Source organism: Emys orbicularis, chromosome 16 (genome assembly GCF_028017835.1).
Source record: "Emys orbicularis isolate rEmyOrb1 chromosome 16, rEmyOrb1.hap1, whole genome shotgun sequence".
Lineage (NCBI taxonomy): Eukaryota > Metazoa > Chordata > Testudines > Emydidae > Emys > Emys orbicularis.
This window is the reverse complement of record NC_088698.1, coordinates 31,000,135-31,023,375: the sequence shown is the minus strand read 5'-3', so window position 1 is coordinate 31,023,375 and position 23,241 is coordinate 31,000,135. Positions and strand designations below refer to the sequence as shown.

Sequence of the window (23,241 nt, the reverse complement as noted above, 5' to 3'; positions counted from 1 at the left end):
AGAGAAACATTTGAAGAGCACCAATATAACATAATATGTGCAAAGAATAGTTTTGAAATTGTTTATATTTATACCCAGGCACAAATTTGCTCATGCTATGTGGACGATTGTATTATATTATTATAATTTTAGGCCTACCACGACGTATGATTCTAGCATTTGTCTCTCTACCTTTTTTTTGTTTTGGTTTACTGTAGCTTTCAGCTTTTCAGCATCAAGCATTTTTTTTGTTGTTGTTAATCTGCAATTTTAGACCCAGCTGAGACTAGGTATTTTCAAGCAAATGCATAAGCTTCAAATGCCTTCAAGGAGCCATGACTAGCGAGAGCTCAGGTAGATAACTCCAGCTTTGTTCCACATGTCGAAGTCTCACTGATGTCAATGAGAGTTTCACATATAGATCAAGCACTGAATATGGCTTATAGATACCTATTCTCTTCCACTACATGGGACTTTTATGCCAGTAATACCCTTTAGTGCAGTGGGGGGCAAACTGCACTACAATCCCTCCTGAAGACCCACTTCTTCAACAAATAAGTAGACACACATAAGACAAGATGCTCCAGACACCCAAAAAGAGGAGTTAAAACATTCTAAATTGTAAAGCTTATTATATTTTTTAATTTCAGTCTCCCCCTTAAAAAAATGATGGAGAAGATATTTTACTGAGGGAAGCTAGTGCCTGTAGGTGTAGCGGTAAAAGTCAGTCTTTTGAAGTGATTATGTCTGAGGAGCCAATAAGAACCTGGCCTGTTCTCCCACAGTGCAATATCTGTAGCCACTACGAAAAGCAAAAACCCTAACCCTAACCCTAACCCTAACCCTAACCCTAACCCTAACGTTTTTCCTTTGTGCAGAGCTGGGGTGAGTAGGGGGACTGCAGAATACACAGGATGAAATAACTAACAGAATGCATATTACTAGTTTATAGACAGAACATAAACGCACCCATATTAAAAAGGCAAGAGATTTCACTCACCCTCTCAGAAGTTTGAAAAGCATACAGCCTAAAGAGAACCAGTCTGCGCTGCTATCGTATGCTGTTCCTTTCTGGAGCACCTCAGGAGCCATGTATCCGTGGGTACCACTGGTGGAAACGGGGGAGGAGGGAGAGATGGGGAGGGAGGTCAACAGAATCTTGATTACAAAACAAAATTAACCTCTTATGAAATCCTGCACTATCCCAACAAGAAAGTCTACCTAGAACAGGGTGACTTCTCACAGTCATTTTAAATTGAAGTCACTTTGGCCACACTTACGCCCATTTGGATTTCCATGTTCTGTTAAGCCAGGGAGGCCCAAGCTCTGGCCCGGATGAGAGTTAGGACAGCTGGAGGCTGCTGTAACTCATGATGCAGGTCTAGGATTGGTGAGACTGAGCTCTGCTCCACCATACCCCCTCCACACTCTGGTTCTCTCACATACCTCCCCGATACCAGGATAACGGATGAGGGCAGCTGGCACGGAAGATCTACCCACCAGCTTTAGACCAGCAGAAAATTCACCTACTTCAGGGGAATTCCCTCCTTGTCACTCACAGCCAGAATTTGGCCCCAGTGTGCTGCCTATGTCCTATACATGATTCCAATCTGTAACTTTTTCCTGGACTTTAGTGAATGGCCAATCATTTTAAACATGAGGGACCAAATTCATCCTTTGTGCAAATCCACTGTAGTCATACCAGGGATGAATCTGGCCCTAAGAGTACAGAGTGCCACCAAAAATATGATAACTGCCCACACACACACAAAAATCAGAGTTCAATTACACCTCTGTAATTCCACTGAAGCCAGTGGGTGCAAATGGGATCACAATTTGGCCCAAACAACACTAGCAAAAATATGGATACACATATATAAGAGCACAATAAACCCTGAATTTTAGTTAATTTCCAAAAGGCCACCACTTCGGATAATTAAAACAATCTGGTGCTTCAAATCAAGCAGAGTTCTTATTTACTCTGAACACTGAATCATCACGAAATCATGGGTCATCTTCCAGTCTATGCCTACACATCAGCTGTTACAACTGCACAGGATGTTAGAAATTAGAGATGGAAGAGAATTAATAAGTCATCTAGTCTCTCTCCCAGCCAAAGCAGGATTGCTCCCTACAGAACATTTTCTAGAGCTTTCAGTGTCCAAAGCAACAGGGCTTCCACCCCTTCCCCGGGAAGACTACTGTTCAGTCTAATAGAGCTTATTATGAGAAAGTTGATCTCTATATTCAGCCATATTTTTTCCTCGTTTTAACCCATTACGCGTAGTTTGTACCACCCAAATAATTCTTTTCCAGCCTTCTTTCTTAAGCCTTTCAAAATAGATGTAGCTATGAAACCCTCATTTATTGTGTTATTTGTAAAACTATTATGTTCCTCTTTTCTACCACTTTGCCAAGCTGTACAAATTTCGCTCTTTTAATCTTTCTACCTAAATCAGTCTCTCCTGCCTCAGATCAAGTCTGTTGCTTGTCTCTGAATTCCATCCATTTTGTCAATCTCTCTCTAGCATTCTATATGAACCTTCTCTTGCAATACCTTCAAAGAACACAAATGCAGTTTTTGGCTTCATACAGAGATACATCAAGTAACAGAGCAGAAAAGCAACTGTCCTCTGATAGTCCAAGATAAATCAAAGATTCAAAATGTGTGTTCCACTGTTCAAACTCCTGTATACTTAATAACTGTCCCAGAGCCCAAATGTCAATACATGAAATACCTTAATTTTGATAATCTGTCATTCTCATCTGTCCAAATTCTGACCAAAGAAATACCTTTATATTATAATTACTATAACCCTCAGAGTGTTTTCTTATAGATGCATGAAGTGCCATCACACCCATGGCACTAAATACAAAATTAATATGAAAAATAAGTTTAAAAGGTTACCCATTGAAATCAATAAGGATACATGGGCATGTACATAGCTGCTTTAAAAAGGCACACTCAAGTACATGGTCTATTTCAAGATGGTGACCTGCACGCTAGCAGAAATCAGTGTTCCTAAGCACTCTTGTGATTTCCTTTCAATAGCAAAGTTCTCTGGGAGAGAAAATGAGCAGTTTAAAAGACAAAAATATATAAGATTAAGAATAGAGGTTTAGCTACATGAAATCAAACTTAAAACAGGGCAAAGGATTTGTAGTTCGTATAACTAAATATATCAGCGTTCATGCAATACTTACACACTAGCATGTGGTTTCTTTTTGGAAAAATCACAAGCAAGACCAAGGTCTGATATCCTTACGTGTCCGTGCTCATCCAACAGGATGTTTGCAGGCTAGAAGCACACAAAGAGAGAAGTGTTACTGGCAACTGAAAAATACAAGCCTTTGATCACTAGGACAATTTCACAAAGCAACAAACCTGACTTCTATGCACCTCTAGTCTATGACAATTTCTGTCGTTACTAACTCTATACAAAGTACCAAGCAGTTTTGTACAATCAAGGCATGATTATACATGAGTTTGGATTGGCCTTTATACTGTACCAACATTCTATGAATAAGGAAAACCTCAAAGGTTACACAAGGCAAGAAAACAAACCAGGTTTGAAACACGAGGCTGTTATGGGGTGTCTACTCCCTCTCCCCATAGCCTGATGAGGTAAAATAGGCCAATTAACCTTACCGGCTGCATCTGAGGGAGAGCCAGGGACTGATACGGCCTAATGGCTAATGAAGCCCAGCCAGGGGAGGATCTGGGATTATAGAGAGGTAGTTGGTGGTAAGAGAAAGGCTGCAGGGAGGAGCTCTGAAGTTCCCACCTAGAGTGGAGGTGATTTGACTAGGTACAAGGAGGCGTTATAGGGGGGAAAGTAAGTCCTGGGATCCGAAGTTAGACAACAGACTATGGCAAGAAGCCGAGAGGGGTGAAAGGCATGGGGAGTGGAGGATGCTCCAGTGGAAACCAAGAGGTAAGCCAGAAGACAGAGAAGAGAGACAGGAAAGAGCACAAGGAAACAGCAACAAGGTCAGAATTTGAACCGACTGAGCACAGAGTCCCTAGACTGGAACCTGGAGTAGTAGACGGGCCCAGGTTCCCCTATCGGCCACAGGGAAAGTGGCACAGACTTGGAAGACTGTCTGAGACTGCAGGTAGACAGTATGTCCAATCGGACTTTGATTCCCTGGAAGGGGTGTACTAGAGTGACCTGGCCATAGGGCTGAGTCACGAAAAGGAAGCTTCCTAAATCCAGAGAGAGAGATACCATGGGGCAAGCAATTGAAGGAGGGGGCACCAGACCAGGTGAGTGCTGATCCCCAATCTCAGCCACGAGGCGACCTCCCAGTGGTGAGTGAGACCCATTAGAGAGGTACATGACAGAATTAAAACTAACTTGACTTGAAGATGTGGATTTCGCATTCCATTTGGGCCCTGCACAGACGTGCCCATGCCTACATCTTCTGTCCCCCTACTTCCATACCTGCACTCTACATTTTTTAATCTCTATACAGTACATCTTGTCACTCCTTTTGGTCTCTTTGTCTCACTTCCTTCAGCCTTGTGGTTGTTAATGAGACACGCCCTCAAGACCCACTCCTCCCCATTAGCCTTCCATCGCTTACCTCCCCCTCTCGTTGTTCCCACAAACTAATACATTCACTACGTGAACATAATCATTAATATAGGTTGAAAGGTGAACATGATGGACAGGATTTATTGCCAAGTAACCAGGGAAAGATTTTCCTGAGTTATTTAATCTGATTAATAAAATTTACAGCCAACATTTAAACCAAACTAAATTGTACTGAGTCTTAATTCATCTATATTAACTTTCACTTTATTTGGTTAACAGTATTAATATTGGTATGAAACTACATCATTTCCATAGCTGTTTTCTTCTGAAGCAGTAAACAGCATTTGATTGAGAAGTTGTCTGCAAAACACTGCTAAACAGTGGGTACTGCAGTGGATATTGAGTCATCTACAAAGCTTTTCCATCTGAAACGATTTCTTTTATGCAGTGTTGTTGTAACTGTGTTGGTCCCAGGATATTAGAGAGACAAGGTGGGTGAGGTAATATCTTTTATTGGACTAACTTCTGTTGGTGAGCACAAAAAGCTTTCAAGCTTACACAGAGCTATTCTTCAGTTGGTCCAATAAAAAAGATATTACCTCACCCACCTTGTCTCTCTAGGGTTTCTTTTGTCCAGGAGAACACCCCAATTGGCAATTTTAAATACAGTCTTTAGAAAATGTAGTACTAGCAAGTTCCAGATACAACAGTGATGGAGGCCATCAGAGTACCTAAATAGATTAGATAGAAACAAGTTAGCAGCAGGAAGTAGAAGAAATAATTTTTCAACTTGTTTTTAGGGGTGGTGAGGAAGTTTTAGAAAAGTCTTAGTACAGGGTCTCCAAAAACTGCTAGGGTTTTATGAGTGAAGACCTCACAGACCAGAACTGGCTGAATTCAAGGGGAGCCTTCTACTATTCCAATCTGATAATAAGTATTATCTATCTTGCTACCTAGGGTTTGCCAACACTGGTAACATTCTGTTTTGCAGGAACCCAGATGGAAACTTGGTAATTTTGTTTCCTTTTTATGAGAATTCCTGTGGGCCTCAGAAACTTGTGGAACCTGGGATCAATATGGTCCAAAAAGAATGTATGTACATGTTACAGAAAGAGTAAAATACAAAACACAAGGATGTTAACCTCTTTCTTTGTCTAATACTTTGAAAGACAATGATAAGTTATGCCTGTCAGAAGGGTTTAACCTTAAAAGGCTATTTCTCTTCTATATAGCCAGCTACTAATTTTCCAGCAAAACATTTTGAAAACAGTAAGATTCAGAATTAGAATTAAAATATACAAGTCTTCAAATGGGAAGGACAATGGGTCACCTGATCCATGAAATGCTAATGCAGCAGGAACCTCTTCTTTTCTGCATGTATTCTCACATGAAATTATTCCTTAAATACACATCATATTGAGCTTTAACTCCCTTACATTATCAGCTCCCACAAGATCATTGGATCCCCTATACTACATATTAATAAACCTCTGGGTGAAAAAGACACCAGAAAGAACTAACCTATTACTCTCTTTTCTTAATTACTAATTAAATCCCAGGTTATAACTTTAAGGTGAAATTCACTCCAGGGTGCAAAGACAAGGGCCTAAAGTTTTAAGTAATGCATAGGGCATTCTACTGATCCTCTGCCTTCTCAAACTGTAAATAGGCTATTTTAGATCCCACTGTATCCCCTTAAGACATGTTTATACTATGAGCTGGTATTCAGGCAATTCCCCACCTCCCCTCCCCCAACACACAAACATATTCCCTCAAGGCTGACCATTAGAGCCCTGCAAATCTGTGGATATCCGCTTTATATCATGTTAGCAGATCGCCGATTGGATGCAGATACAAATTTTGTATCCGTGCAGGGCTCTACTGACCATGTGCCTTTCTTCTTGCGATTTCCCTTCTTTTCCTTTCTATCAGAAGTTCTTATATGGTTGATACCTAACAGAAACTTACTCTTTATTGTAATGTATTACAATCATTTATGTGAAACAGTTTTTAGAAAATTCAAAACAAACTTTGAAAGAAGTAATCAGCATTCTCCCAACACTTGGTGACAGAAATGATTCTGGATACAAAAAGGGTTTTCATTAAGTTTCTTATATTCCCTAGGTTTAGGGTTACCATATTTGAACATTGATAAAAGAGGACACTCCACGAGCCCCCGGCCCCACCCCAACTCCACCCCTTCCCCGCCCGCATTCCAACCCCTTCCCCAAAGTCCCCACCCCAACCCCGCCCCCATTCCAACGCCTTCCCCAAATCCCTGCCCCGGCCCCGCTTCCTCCCCTGAGCGCGCCACATTCCCCCTCATCTCCCCTCCCTCCCAGCCACCCGAAACAGCCACCTCCTCCCCAGGCTCCAACTTTCCCGGCTCTCGCCACTCTCCAGCCCGTGCACCCCCCGGCCAGGAGCTTCCCCTGTGCAGCAGCAGCCAGAGCCGGGGGGGCGGGAAGTTGCTTCGGGCCCCGGGCCTGCCCCAGAGCTGGTCATCCCAGCCCCAACACGCTCCCACCTGCGAGGCTGCATTCCAGCTGTGGGCTCCCTCTCTGGCCAGGCTGGAGCAGAGAAGTGCTGTGTGCGTGGCCTGGGCCTTGCCCCCAGGCTCAGGGGGGCCTCCACTCCACTCCCAGCCGGATCTGGCGAGGCTGCGGCAGCTCAGGCCGGGCTGCTGCAGGAGACGGGCTCCTCGGGGCGGGGGGGGCAGAGGGAGGCAGCCCCGGCTGCACGGACCACTGGCGGGGGTGCTCCTTGCACAGCCAGGGCGGAGGGGGAAGACTGAGGCTCTGCCAGAGCCGCGGGGGATGCTCGGAGGAGGGAGAAGCAGCCGCGGGTCCCCCCCACCCGCAGCTGGCTGCAGAGACATCACCGCTCCTAGCCATGGGGCGCGGGGTTGCAGCAGCACTGGGGGGAGGGGAGATTGCAATCCGCAGGTTGCAGCGAGCTGACACCCCAAGAGGAGAGAGGGGCAGTGGGTAGGGTTATCATACGTCCGTATTTTCTGGACGTTTTTATATATTTAAAAAATCCTCCCAGACTGCAATTAACAACTAAAAAGCCAGACATGTCCGGGAAAATACGGACATATGGTAACCCTACCTAGATTGTTCATCACTACCCTATAACTGGCTGTGTAAATAAAATGGTTACCTTCAAGTCTCTGTATACAACAAATCGATTGTGCATGTGTTCTAAGCCCAGGATGATTTCAGTAGCATAAAACCTCATCTCCTTCTCAGAAAACACCCCGTGCTGTGAGAGGTGGTAGTGCAAATCTCCTCCTAGAATTAGAAAAATTGGGATGTAATTCATAAAATAGGGAATAGTAAAGTCCTGTTACATTGGCAGGTGGAAAGCTGTACTATACAGATCTATGTAAGGAGGAAGATAAAAGTCTACTAATTTGTAGGTTCCGTCGACTTGTGTGACAGGAAGGAGCTTGGATTCACATACTTAGGCACTTGCAGGGGATGCTTTCATGCATTTGAGCGTACATGTTGGCAATACTCCAAGAAATTAATAAAGCTGAGTAGATATTCTACAAATAATCAGCAAATATCACTTCATTTTAAACATGAATTCATATCACCCGTTTGCTCCTCTTTAGTGACTGCTTTCAGTGAACACTCCAGAAATTAAGTGTCACTTGCAGTGAATTTCCAAGTCACATATGTGGGTTTGCAAAGAAATTAAATTCTCTATTTGCACATGGAAATATTCATGCTGGAAGTGCTTGCACATTCATCCAGTCAGGGAACAGACAACACAAGGTGACTTATCTAACTAATCACAACTACAAGAGGTTGAATATTTGTATAGAACTGTTCATGATCAAACTACAGATTTAAAATAATGAGCCATAACTATTTTCACGGAATCATAGATTGCAAGGCCAGAAGGGCCAACTGTGATCATCTAGAATGACCTCCTGTATAACATAGGCCAGAGAACTATTTTTAGGACAATCTGAATAATCAACTACCATTCTGACTTCAATGAGATTACTCATATGCATACAGTTACAGACATTCTTAATTGTTTACATGATCTGATCCTTAAATTACAGAGCAACGCGCCAGGGTGCACCCTAGCAACTGAAGGCATCTCACTGCCGGATCAGGGTCAAAAAGCAGTCCCCCAAACTGCTAAGGAACGTCAGGTACCACTAACTTGCAAGATCTTCTGCCTTGGACACTGTGTGTCTCAACTTCACCTTTATTCTAAGGCTTCCATGACTCTGCTTTCCTCATTCTCCTCCTGCTTTGCTGACAGTTCCTTCATTATTTTCTTGGGTGCCTCTCCATGTTCTCTGTTGTCATCCTTGAGTTCTACATCCAATCTTTCTGCATGCTATCTCAAGGAGACCTTATCAACTGCCACCTTTATTTCCAGAATTTCCCAACCTACCTCCCCCTTTTCTCTCCTCTTGTATCTATGGCTGCCTCTCAGATCTCTCTCCTGGACATCCTAAAGTGATCTAAATTAGACATTTTCAATCTCTTTCTAAACCTTTTCCATTTCTTCCCTTCTATTTCTCCACTGTCCTCCCATTTCTCACAGGCTCACAATCTCAGTATTTTCTCTGGCTCTTCACCTTCCTTCCTCCCCTCTTCTACCAAGCTCTCCATGAGCCCTGTCGCATCCTTCACCGTTACCAGAATGGTTCCTTTCATTAACTTTGCTTACCATTCATCAGGTCCAGGATGAAGCAGAGTTTGTCAGGGGTGTGGAAGGCATAGGTCATACACACTATAAAAGGGCAGTCCTGTAAAGGAAATCAATGAAGAGTTTACCTCACATGATATGCAGTGCCCTTGTTACATTAAGATATCTTCTAAAATGATTTCTGTTTTCTATCTATACACTTTGATGTACTCCATATGCAGTTTGGCAAATGCTAATATTTTCTTGTTTTCAAAACAAATATACAAAATGAATATAGGAAATCAAACACTGCAACTAGTGACACGATTCTCTTCTGAAGATTTGCAACCCCAAGAAGCACTCTCCCAGATCATGTTCCAACATTTCTACAGAAGGAGGAAGTGTGACCTACGTTCCCACTAGCCTTATAATTACAAAAAATATGTGAAAGCTCACAAGCTATGCAAGAGCCTAGGAAGTAACCAGTAGGGTCCCTTGGGGAATGGAAAAGAAAGGTGGGAGACTGAGATTACAGGAATACTGTTTAGCCAGTTGAAACAGAGGAGAGACTAAATCATTTGAATGAATTCATATGGGAAATTCTGATAATTAGAACAGGTAATTTTATCCTTACCTGCAAATTAAGTTTCTATAAATTGATGAAATTCAATCCAGTCAGCTGGACTGCTCTGACAGTCATAAAGAGCAGGCAATTTAGAATTTTGGTGCCCTCTGGTGGTCATGTAAAACTTCCCTCAGCTCCCCAGTTGCCTTACAACAACTAGGAACTAGGTCGATTAATCACAGTTAACTCAAAAAAATTAATCACGATTAATCGCAGTTTTAATTGCATTGTTAAACAATAGAATACCAACTGAAATGTATTAAATATTTTGGATGTTTTTCTACATTTCATATATATTGTATTCTGTGTTGTAATTGAAATCAAAGTGTATCTTATTTTTTATTACAAATATTTGCACTGTAAACAAAAGAAATAGTATTTTTCAATTCACCTCATACAAGTACTGTAGGGCAATCTCTTTGTTGTGAAAGTGCAACTCACAAATGTAGAATTTTTGTTACATAACTCAAAAACAAACCAATGTAAAACTTCAGAGCCTACGAGTCCACTCAGTCCTACTTCTTGTTCAACCGATCGCTAAGATAAACAAGTCTGTTTACGTTTACACGAGATAATGATTCCCTCTTCTTATTTACAATGTAACCAGAAAGTGAGAACAGGCATTTGCATGGCACTTTTGTTAGCTGGCATCACAAGGTATTTACGTGCCAGATATGCTAAACATTTGTATGCCCCTTCATGCTTCGGCCACCATTCTAGAGGACATGCTTCCATGCTGATGACGCTCATTAAAAAAATAATGCATGAATTAAATTTGTGACTGAACTCCTTGGGGAAGAATTGTATGTCCCCCGCTCTGTTTTACCCACATTCTACCATATATTTCATGTTATAGCAGTCTTGGATGATGACCCAGAACCCTTTCACTGCAGATTTGACAAAACGCAAAGAAGGTACCAATGTGAGATTTCTAAAGATAACTACAGCACTCGACCCAAGGTTTAAGAATCTGAAGTGCCTTCCAAAATCTGATCGGGACGGGGTGTGGAGCATGCTTTCAGAAGTCTTAAAAGAGCAACACTCTGATGCGGAAACTACAGAACCTGAGCCACCAAAAAAGAAAATCAATCTTCTGCTGGTGGCATCTGACTTAGATGATGAAAATGAACATGCGTCGGTCCGCACTGCTTTGGATTGTTATCGAGCAGAACCCGTCATCAGCATGGACGCATGCCCCCTGGAATGGTGGTTGATGAATGAAGGGACATATGAATCTTTAGCGCATTTGGCACGTAAATATCTTGCGACGCCGGCTACAACAGTGCTGTGAGAACGCCTGTTCTCACTTTCAGGTGACATTCTAAACAAGAAGCAGGCAGCATTTTCTTCTGAAAATGTACACAAACTTGTTTGTCTGAGCGATTAGCTGAACAAGAAGTAGGACTGAGTGGACTTGCAGGCTCTAAAATTTCACATTGTTTTATTTTTGAATGCAGTTTTTTTTTTACATAATTCTACATCTGTAAGTTCAACTTTCATGATAAAGAGATTGCACTACATTACTTGTATTAGGTGAATTGAAAAATACTATTTCTTTTGGGGGTTTTTACAGTGCGAATACTTGTAATCAAAAATAAATATAAAGTGAGAACTGTACACTTTGTATTCTGTGTTGTAATTAAAATCAATATATTTGAAAATGTAATAAGATAAGCTACAATTGAATGTAGTTTGTTCTTATTAGAACAGGAAAGTTAAGGGAGGGAATGGTGTTTTAACACAGACCTGAGGGACCACTGACCTAGTACCTATTCTGTCTGGATGACAATTTGCTATCTTTTTAGTAGAAAAATCTACTATTGTGAAACAAACAACAATTTTAACAGGTTTTTTGTACAAGCTCTTCTTCAACTCAAATACTGGGCATGGTTTTCTGACTTATAAAACTTTTCACTTTCATAGCACCTGTTAAAGATCTCAGAGCACTTTTTAAACCTTCAGATTCAGAAAACCTCTGTGAGGTACAGTATTATCCCCATTTTACAGATGAGAAAAAACAAGACACCAAGATGTATTAAGAATTGACTTCATCAGGTCATGCAGACAGTGAGTGGCAATGCAAATAATAAAAGGAGTTAAAGTGACTGATGCACAGTCCTGTGTTTTCTCTCTCTAGACCAGGAATCCACTCTGTACCTGACTGCCTTTACTTAATAAAGGTTTTGGATTTACAGTTAAAGAGATTCTAAGATGAACTTCCAGCTCCACAATTTATCCGTGTACCACATATGTCCTATCCACCAGGAAAGACAAGTGCTGCTCAAGGTAATTAATGTTCCAATCACAGAGTCCCTTATGAATGACCTTATCCTACCATTTTCAAAACAAGCGCAGTTAATTTTGTGCGCTCAGAATGCCCTAATACCTACAAGAATTAATTTTTTCTCTCCTCTTCTGACTTTAACCTAGAAAATTATGTCAAACACTTGTTCTGTGTTGGTCGGGCAGGGAGAGAATAGCAAAGCAAGGCACAATATTTTTTCCTGCATTAACCTGCTCAATTACAAGGGAAAGTGTGTAGCAAATTTACAGAACTCTTCCTAGGAACTGAAAGGAAGCTACCTTACAGAAACTGTTGCTAATCCTTAATAGAAAAAGCGAACTTTCATTAGCCACTCATCTAAGGATGTACATGGATTTTTTTGTCATATCAGAGCATTAGATCCTATCGTTAGCAGTTTTGTGGAAAATTTTCTTTTTGAAGACATGGCCCTGAGAAAACTTAATCGACATTCAAAATCGAAGCCATAGATTCACAGATTTAAGGCCAGATAAGATCATTATGATCATCTAGTCTGATCTCTTGCATAACAGACCATAGAATTTTACCCGTGATTCCTGCATCAACCACAAAAGTTCTGGCTGAGCTAGAGCATACCCTTCAGAAAAATAACTAACTTGATTAAAAACTGCAGGTGATGGAGACTCCACCACATCACTTGGTAAATGTTCCAAAGGATAATTATTCTCAATGATAAAACAACTGAGCATTATTTCAAGTCATAATTTTCTAGCTCTAACTTCAAACCACAAGTTGATTCCGTTCAGTGGTAAGGGAAAGGCATTACCCCTTACAGTCAATGACTGCCTCCCTCTCTCAAAACGGAGGCAAGAGAAGGAGTATGACTTCCTTAGATAAAACGCACTAGAGAGGTGCAAACCATTCTGCTTTGAGAGGACCCAACTTACGGAGGCAATTGGCCCCAAGAAGAAACTAAATTCCAAGATGAGCACCTTCCTGCAAAACTTCAACATTTATTTTTTTTATCTGAGATTTTACTTTGCCTGAAAATTTCTGACAGATGAGAAAAACAGTGACTTGTAAGCCAAAGCAGATGGGAGAGCTGAAAAGATATCACTTGATCACCAGAGGGCAATGAAATTCTGATCTGCCTCATTGTTCTGCCCACTCAGCTGTTCACAGGGAGATTAAACAATGTGGAAAAATAAAGTCAAAGCCATACCATTTTGTTTAAGGGCTAGTCTTCACTAGCAATGTTAAAGCGCTGCCGCGGCAGCACTTTAACATGGCTGTGTAATCACGCACCAGTGCTAAAAAACCCACCTCCAGGCGGGGAGTAGCTACCAGTGCAGGGAGCGCAGCTCCCGGTGCTAGTGTACTGTCTACACTGCCACTTGACAGCGCTGAAACGTGCAGCGCTCTAGGGGTGTTTTTTCACACCCTGAGCGAGAAAGCTGCAGTGCTGTAAAGTGGCAGTGTAGACAAGGCCTAAGAGTGAATGACCAATATTCAGTACAATTCTTACATTTATCAAGCTCATAAAAATGTAGATTTTAACATATTAAAACAAACCTTGCTCAAGACAAAGGACCACTGTACCATGGAATGTATTAATTGAACCAGATTATCCTTCTCTTGTGCCCCATACAAACATGGTGCAAGGACTGTTCATAGGAACATGGGGTGCTGCACAAAAGTTTGAGATAAAACGTCAAGACGTGCTCTAAAAACTCTCTTGTATATTTATGGGGGTAAATGTAAAAGGCTTTAGAAAACATCTTTGGGAGGACTAAGACATTTAAAATCCTGTACTGAAAATATCTTTGTATCATGTAAGGACCCAGTCAGGGATCAGGGATCAACCATGCTAAGTACTACACAGACCCATAACAAAAAGTTGATCCCTGCCCCAAAGAGCTCACCATTTAATTATCAGATGAAAAATAGGCGAATACATCATTACAGCTGGGGGGGACACAAGGTAACAGTGACACGATAAAGCAGCAGTTACAGCACATTATTTACCCAGTCATTTTTGCTGCTTATGTGATTAAAACACACACTAAATGAAGGGTACAGAGAGGAACACTGAAGAGTGCCAAAAATCTGTATGGAGATATTCAATGTGAAATATAAAATCTTCCTAGCCAAGTGTTCTTTGCTGGCTGACACCTTGGCCTCTGCTACAACAGCTGCATCTATTTTGGACAAGATATAGTTGGCCTTCTGGAACGTGTAAAAACACATGGCTCATATATGTGCCTCTGATCCAATGCTGGGAGTTCCACTCTGCCCTGAGAACATCTCCTTGAGCTAGGTTCAGAGGGAGACCCAGCCCTTTAGTCCAGGCATTAGGTTTCTGACTCAAATCCTAGGAAGAAATTGTGTTTTTAGTTACTAAACCAAAATATTCAGTAAAGGACATCTCCCCCATCAACTGGGTTAGATTCTTCAAGGTCATATGGTCAGGAGCTCTTGCACTGCTACAGAAGAAGATAGCAGAGAGAAAGATGACAAGAAGCTGCTTTTGCTTTTTAGGGCTCCCCCCCTTGAACCGTATCGATTTTCTCTTTTTTGCATTTATTCCCGAGTACCACCCTACCTGCGGAGGCTACCCTGTGCTGCTGCTTGCTGCTGCCCACGCTACTGCAGCTACACGACTATTGTTAGCACAATGAGAGCTAGTGCAAGTATGTCTGCTCAAGCTGGGAATGACACCCCCAGCCTTTAAGACATCTGGTGGAATATTCTGAGCCATGCCAGTGGAACTGTGGGTATGTCTGCATTGCAATTTAAAAGCCGTGGCTGGCCCATGCCAGCTGACTCAGGCTCACAGGGTTCAGGCTTAGGTTTTGTTTAATTGTGGTGTAGATGTCCAGGCTCGGGCTGCAGCCCAAACTCTGGGATCCTCCCACCTCGCAAGGTCCTAGAACCCAGGCTCCAGCCCAAGCCCGAACATCTACACCGCAATTACACAGCCCCACAACCCGAGTCCCACAAGCCCGAGCCAGTTGGTCCAGGCCAGCCATGAGTTTTTAATTGCAGTGTAGACACACCCTGTGTGGCTGAAAAGCATGTGCAGGCATTACATGGGCTGCAGAGAAAGAGGGCTTATGGAGGCTAATGCTCCCTGTGTTCCTCAGGGGGCAAATCTGTCACTCTAGTGGAACAGGGAGAACAAGTCTGCCTGAGGTAGACTGGCGCTCCTATCTGTGCCTCTCAGCAGTATCTATCACTGGTTTTGCCCTGTGCTTATAGGGCAATGTGTGGCTCTCTCTCTCTGAGCCAAACAATACCTCAAAATCAGGTGCCTGGGAGCAAGCTGTACTTCCTAAACCAGAGACCCATTTTGCATCTTGTAAATTTCCTTGATGTGAGCAGCCCTATTTGTGGGGACAGTTCTTTGGGTTCTCTGAAAACTCAGGGTGAGGAAGAAAAACAGGAGCAGGAATAAATATATAGGACATGTGGAATGAAGGCATGTGGAGAGAAAGGGATTGTCCCTTAGAGAAATATACCCTCCACCCCACCAAATCACCACCACAGGCTGCAGAGACGAGAGAGAAACAATCTGAAGAGCATTCAAGCTGCTGGTGGGAGGCAGGCCATGCTGATGGTCTGTTACATGAGTGGATTCCATGGCTGATAGCCCAGGTGCCACATGGTCCACATGCACAAGCACAGACCATTGGTGAGGACAGTCGGTGTGCATTTAAAAGAAAAATTACCATTAAGCATGTCACAATAACAAGGTTCAGCAAGAAATGAATGCTCATTAAACATTTCTGAGAATGCAGAGACAAAAATGTAAGACGTATGTAATCTCACTGAGATACAGAATATCTTCTCTTTGAGAAGACAGCAAATTCTTTTTACAGTAAAAGCTTTGTTATCCAGCATGTTGGGTGAATGGAGGGTGCCGGTTAATCAAAAATTCCAGTTAACTAAGAGTTATACTTACCAATGGAATACCAATTTTCAAAGAAATAGAATACAATAAAATGAATAAAGTATAAAATAGTATACGGGTACTCACCAATCCCGTAGTAGTACTGCACTGCAGAGTGGTTAGTTTTTTGAAGCACTAAGGTGTATACAGGTAAAGTTTTCTATACAGTAGGTTATCTTATGACACTACATATCACTATGGGCAGCACAAGGCATACACCCAGATCACTAAAAATACACTTAACACTAAAACTAGACTGAACATAATTGAATCTTTCTTTGATGATTCAGAAGGAATTTCAGGATCTTGCAGTGCCTCAGGGTCATCATTATCAACATCAATTATCACTGTAGATGTTGAAGGTGTAGGAGATATAGGGTCATTACAGATTCAGCCCAGACACACCCTGGAAGCTGCTTTTTTGAATAAATCCCTGATATCAACTTGCTTACTTGTCTTCTGCCTCTTTTGCATAAAAGTACAGTGCAGAATGTGCAATTGCATAACCTCCTGGGCAGTATACTAGTTCCAGTTACTAGATTGAAGATTTGTATAGGGAGATATCAGAAATGCTAATTAATAGAGCTTTCCATTTGATAAAGTGCCGGATAACACAGCTTTTACTGTATTTGTTTTGGAGTTCTTTAATATCTACCAAGCAGCAACGCAGACACACATTATCCGATAAGTCTATAACAAAATTATCTGCAATCCCTTTCATTTTTTAACTGGGCTGGGCCATAAGGATGTGCTTACACTGAGCTGTAAACTGTGAATCTCATTTGAACAAAGTAATCATCATGAGCAAAATTAACCTTTCTACCAACATCCCCTGTAACCATGGTGACAAGAGCTGATTTTAGGCTTTATATAATGAGGTTATTGTACTCTGGAGGTTCTACCATTTCGAAGTCTGCTTTATAATCACTTGGGGCAACATTCATTCTGTGGATTCCATCTGAACGTCTCTTCTACATAACTCAAGTTTCCCTATATGGAATGAGCTGTGAGACTCCAGAATTGTAGAATAAATACCAGAAATGTTTCCTTTTATATACAAAGTTTGTGAAGTTTTTGATTTAAAACTGATCTAAATATCACATAGACAACTTTCCTATGTAAACTTGGCAGTTAATTCTACTTCTAGGGCCAAAGGACCAAAACAACAGAAGTAAGCAATAACAGAAAAATTGGACAAGCTAATTTAATGTTTTGAGAGGATCAGTACATTAAAGATTGTTAGGCACTTTGAGAACTATTGATGAAAAGCACTATGTAAGAACTAGGTGATGTGATATCATTATTTAATTTTTGTTTGGTTTCGGGTTTTGTTTTTGACCTTTGGGCACTTAACACCATTATCCTTTGGTCTGCTTTGACTTCCCCTACACCATACATGAATGAATTATTGGAATATGTATTCTACACAGTATTTTTGATACTACTTGCAAAAAATAATGATAAAAGATGGAGAAAAAATTCCAGGATACTTACTCCAGTACTGACTAGCGACAGCATAATTCTTTCATTTAAGGCTAATGTTTCTCCTTGCTTCATCTTGATCCTCTTCTTATCTAAACATTTCATTGCATACCTGAAAATATTAATAATTCAGAAAAGCATATTGGAAAAGGTCCCCCCCCTCAATATTTTTCACCAACAATCCATGCCATCTATACAGATAAATACATTGACAGTATATTGAGCAGAGTCTTTAAAGACCTACATCTATATCAGATGTCTCAAAATAGCATCTAGACAGATGGTATGTCTATACTGAAATCCAAGGTGAGATTGCAGCTTGGATAAACATACCCGGGCTAACTTTACCCAGGCTAGCATGAATAAAAATAGCAGCATCGATGAGGATGTGCGGGCTTCAGAGCAGACTAACATTGTGAGTAGGTACATGCTTGTACGGCCTGCACCGAAGTCTGTGCCACCATATCTACAGTGCTATTTTTGGCAATGCTGGCATGGCTAAAGCTAGAGCAAGTATGTCTACATGAGCTGCAATTGCACCTCAGAGTACAGTGTAAACATACCCCTAGAGAACTACTCCAACATCTTCCGAGCATTGACACATTATTTTCAATCTCCCAATAGAGAGGTTTTCCTAGGATACCTAAATAAAGTCTAAGGTGGCCAGCATCCAGACACCAGGGTGATCAGGGAATCATAAAAACACAGATTAGATAAAGATAACTGGAGTCCATTTTTCAATATCCGCAAACCAGGATTTGGAGTATGAGTTAACTGGAATGTTTACATGGACCCTATTCTGATTCCATATGAATCCGTGCTTTCACCTCTACCCAGAAGAGGCCTGCTAGGTTCGGACATTTTTTTAAAAAGGAAAATGGTTTGTTTTCTACTACACAACAGATGGTCAGAGATACAAGAGAAGGCTTTTGTGTCTATCTTCTGCTACCATATATCATGACTGTATGGCATTTTTAGACATGGAACATGAGTGTTCAATGTTTTAATGAAGAACAAGAGCACAATGACATGGATCCCAACAAGTCTACGAATCTGATAGCAATCTGCTAAACATTGGCTTAAACTGGGACTAAGCACATTGTCAGTGGCACCACAGGTAAAAGGCTCAGGATGTTTGTCTGTAGAAATGCTCACACAGCCAACTCAGCAATTCCCAACACACTTAGGCAGCTCTTGTAATAAACTAAAAGGCAGTTATACCTCCTGATATGCCTGAAGCTCCTGTATGCCCAAGGTTTGTGCAAACCTGGTATCTCTGAAAAGTGGGTTCACTATATATATGAGACTAGATTCTGGTTTATCCAGCTCAGGTGTGCTGAGAGAGAGTGGGGGAAGAAGTAGGGAGCCCCTTCATTCCAAATCCCTCCCCCACCCCACAGATGACCAAGGCAGAATGGTGACCCTAGTTCTCCAAGTACAAAGGGGTCTGGCTAACACATCCAGCAGTGTTCCATGTCTCCAAAGAGACATGGTCAACTGGACCAAGGGCATGAACGGGATCCTGCACCTTTTCCTCCATATGTCTGTCAGCATCTGTGCTAGGAGATCATATGTTGCATCTTTTACCATAAATGAGTTTCATTAAGCACAGTGTCTCTGCCCTGTCCCTCTACCTCCCACGCCCTTCAGTGCTCCTCCAGAATTCTCAGGGCAAACCAGGAGTGTGTCATTTAAAAATATTCTTTATAGAAGTGCCATACAAGTTACAGCATAATGTAAATGTTTAACAACAATCCAGAGTGTCCGTGCTCTGTGCAGACAGAAGGCCTCAAAGCAGCCCTGCTTTGCAACCACCACATACCATCAGTACTCCAGAGAACACCAGCAGAGCTGAGTCATGTGTATGGAGTACGCACATTTTACATTTCTAAGCCAGGAATGTGTATTTACCACAGATGCTCTTGTCCTTGGTTTCCGTGCTACATTAGGAAGTTTTTAAATTACTTCTAACACAGCCTTTTTAACATTAGCCCTTAATTGTCCTTTGGGGCTACTGACCTTGGTAAATGATCTGGGGTCATATAAGGCTAGTTGATGTCAATATCTCACTTCGTCATTCTGATATAGCACCACTATGTTCTCTTCTAAGATACGCTGCTTTTAACACTAAGTTGGCTTCTGTTTACACTGCTCTTGGAGAAGCTGCTTTGGGAGCAGCCTCAGGTGTCTGTTTCTGGGTTACTGGAACACCAGTGGCATTTACCTTGGCGGGATGGCTTCTCAAAGTCCTTGCAGACAGATAAGTGCAGCAGAGGCAGCCATCTAGAGTGAATGGGATTTAGATTAGGGATGGGTGAACAGGTTTGGATAAAGTAAGAACTAACCCAAACCTCTACCCAAAAGATGAACCTAACCTAAAGCTTTACGTCAGGTTTGGAAAAGTTTGGCTGACTTTTCTGCTCCTACCCCCATTACCTTTCTCTATTCTCGTGCCTCTGCACTTCAGGGAAACTGGGGGGAGGGAAAGGAAGGGGAGGGACATCTTTTGCTTCCCTTATTGGTTCTGAGTTCCTTAGTTTAGGCATTCAGGCTTCTTCAGAGAAAGCGACTGGGCAAATGTGCTAACTCTATCTCTGAGGTGGAAGCCTATTTAGTGTGGCTTTTGTCCAAAAGAGATGGATATCATTTACATTTCTGTGCATGGCCTACAGACTACATGGCAGGCCCATTTTATAAATCTCAGACTAAAAAAGAATAAATCAGTATGTGCACAAAAGTACTGCAACAGGAATGAAGATATTAATAGTATTATTGAAATAAATACTTGAGGTGAACATCACTGCAGAAAGATTAAACATGAAAGTCATTTCAAGGGACCCTTCACTTGTTAATAGCTCAGAGTCAGGATCTCAAAGGTATTGAGCACCCACTACTACCACTGAACCCAATGGGAACCACAAATACTCAGTACCTCAGGGATCAGGAATGTTATGTTCAGATAGGTGGGAATCATCTAAGAAGGATCCCTGGGTTCAAGTGGGTAGACTAGGTAGACAGAACCATGTGGAAAACCCATGCTATGTCCAGAAAATCAAAGATGACCATGTGATGGGAGAATTGGGCCTAATAGCCAGGGGTTTTCTATACAGAAATTAGGAGCTGTGTGTGAGTGGCAGTGCCGGAGAAAGCAAAGGGTTTGATTTGGGAACTTGAACCCACAAATGTGTTTTAGCCACAATTCTAACAATGGAGCACCAACTGTCAACTAAAAGAAACCATTGCTGCTGTTTTTTCCTTCAAACGCTCTGCTCAAGAGTGTAAATAGTTTTAATTAGATTGAGTTAGGACACTGTATTCTTAAACTGCCCACACATCTCTATCCCAGGGCTCAATCCTGAAATGTGCTGAGCACTCCTGGCCCTGAGCCAGCAAAGTACTCAAGCACACCCTTCACTTTAAGCACATGAGAAGTCTCCTGTGACTTCAGAGGGACCATACGGGTGTTTTCAATAAGAATATGCTTAAGTGTTTTGCAAGACTGTGGCCTGAGTGTCCAGCATTTTGGAGGATCAAACTTCCAATGAGGCTTTAAGCCACTCCATAAATTCAAACTCTTTTTCAACTGACTGGACTCTAGGACAAAACTCTATTGCCCAACTTAATGATGCAATCTAAGCTGATCATTCCGCTCTGCAGAGATTTTGTAAATTCAGAGATTTTTTTCCTTATATATTTAGAGTTTATATTTATTATTAAAACACAGTATATGACTTACATTTTTCCAGTGTCTGCTTTTCTGCAACCATATACTTCACCAAATCCCCCTCGCCCAATTATTCTGTGTACACTAAAGTCATTCATGGTCAGCTGTGAATTCAAAACACACAAATTTCATTTTCCAATGCCCAGAACCTTTCCCCTTTACAATCTCTAAATTCATTTGACATGAATGTATGAAAGTGGATATTTGTTCTTTATTTTTTAGATTTATGGTTTCTCTACCTGTTTTCAGAAAGTAGCTCTCTTATTGTTTATGCTTCCCTATGTCTGCAAGCTCTAGAATCTGGGGCAGTCAGAGAGATGGTATTTACAATAGCCATGATGACAGGAGATGAAGGCATGGCTGAGGATTTCACTGGAGATGAATCCAAGACAGCAGCTTACATGAGCAACATTGTCTTGCAGACAAAGAAATTGTGGGAGTAAAACACTTTAGGACTAAGGGATGAGGCCAAGAATATACCAAATGGAGGCAAGTAGGTCTGACTTTTGAAGGGAAAAAACAGAGCGAGACAGAATAGTACTTGGGTTGGCTTCTCTTGCTGAAAAGTAGTGCTCAAACAATCTGTTTCCTGTACCTACCTATTTCAAAACCACAAGGCTATTAAGTCACATTTATAATATATGGAGATATTCCTATCTCATAGAACTGGAAGGGACCTTGAAAGGTCATTGAGTCCAGCCCCCTGCCTTCACTAGCAGGACCAAGTAATGATTTTGCCCCAGATCCCTAAGTGGCCCCCTCAAGGATTGAACTCACAACCCTGGGTTTAGCAGGCCAATACTCCCCCCCGACAGGCAAAGAGGGTAGCCAGGGAGGAATCATTAATGGTGCTAGGAGGTTATGTACATCTAAGAATAGAACAGCATATCAGAATAATACTCATTGTTCTTCCTACCAGGGCCTTTTAAGGAGAAGTATTCTTTAAAATTTAACACATTTTCTTTCCTACATCGGCTTTTGACAAGATAAATGTAATTACTTACATGAATATTTAGTTCTACATTTTTCCATTGACAAAATCTAGTAAACTTGTCACTGTTAAAAAAAAAGTTTAAAAAGTTAAGTTAAAAGGTTATCCAAAAGAATTACAGAAAGTATTGTGAAAAATGCCAAGTACTCTAGTCTTGAAAATTAAATTCAGCACAAGATAATTTATGAAGATTAAAATTGCCATTTAAAAAAATTCATTGATTAGCCATCTTTTATGCTTACTTTAATTTAGCATGTTTCTTAGCAACTCACTCTCAATATGTTTTGTTTAATAACAAGTTATAAAATATATCTGATTATTTTCTCTCCTCAGTTACGAATGCATCCATATTTATTTACATAATTTCCTTTAGACCCTGTTTCTAACGGTCAATTTTCAGGAAATTAAAAAAATATTTCAACTGTATCACAAGCAAGATAATTAAATCGGAAAGTATGCAATGTAACTTCAAATTTTAATTAACCTTAATATACACCAAGGAATAATGTAAACCTATTTTATCCTGAAATAAAGAAGATGTCAATACTATTGAAAGTTGTTACAGGATAATTGTCTTCTGCTGCTATATCAGTTATAAGATGTTTATTTTCAGGGTAGGAAAAACTGATCTTTTGCAGACATTATTTTGGCTACATAATCTGATCTATCATTTGTCAGCAGTAGATTGGGGTCAAATCCTGTGCACTTTACTCCCACCAGTAGTCTCATTAAGGTCAATAGCACTATTCAGATCTGTAAAATTAACTGGATTTGCCACCTTACATTTCCTTACAGGACAGTTACTGTTTAGTTGTAAACCGTTTGGGCTACATACTAGAATTGCTGTATAGCTCACCCCCATAATACTGTAGTTTATTTGTAGAAGTATCACCCAAATGAAGGGAGTTAGAGACTTTCAGAGTTTTAAAAGATCAAACTGTAAGAAGTCCATTATTACTGTTACGTGGTGCAGTGGAGTGGTCCACTAACTGTGTGATCTGAGCATCCTTACAAGTTCTGTCACAACTACACTG

At 41.1% G+C, this 23,241-nt stretch overlaps 1 protein-coding gene across 1 annotated transcript in view; it reads right to left on the bottom strand.

The window, feature by feature from the left end:
- The window catches only part of GRK3 (G protein-coupled receptor kinase 3), a 129,145-nt gene that overhangs the window by 16,028 nt on the left and 89,876 nt on the right, over positions 1–23,241 (bottom strand). The window contains exons 7-13 of the mRNA XM_065417765.1: positions 22,221–22,272; positions 21,229–21,320; positions 17,505–17,604; positions 9,216–9,294; positions 7,680–7,810; positions 3,184–3,278; positions 980–1,087 (exon numbers count right to left, since the gene is read on the bottom strand). Coding sequence (XP_065273837.1) covers positions 980–1,087; positions 3,184–3,278; positions 7,680–7,810; positions 9,216–9,294; positions 17,505–17,604; positions 21,229–21,320; positions 22,221–22,272 — 657 coding nt within the window. The remainder of the gene's footprint in view (positions 1–979; positions 1,088–3,183; positions 3,279–7,679; positions 7,811–9,215; positions 9,295–17,504; positions 17,605–21,228; positions 21,321–22,220; positions 22,273–23,241) is intronic.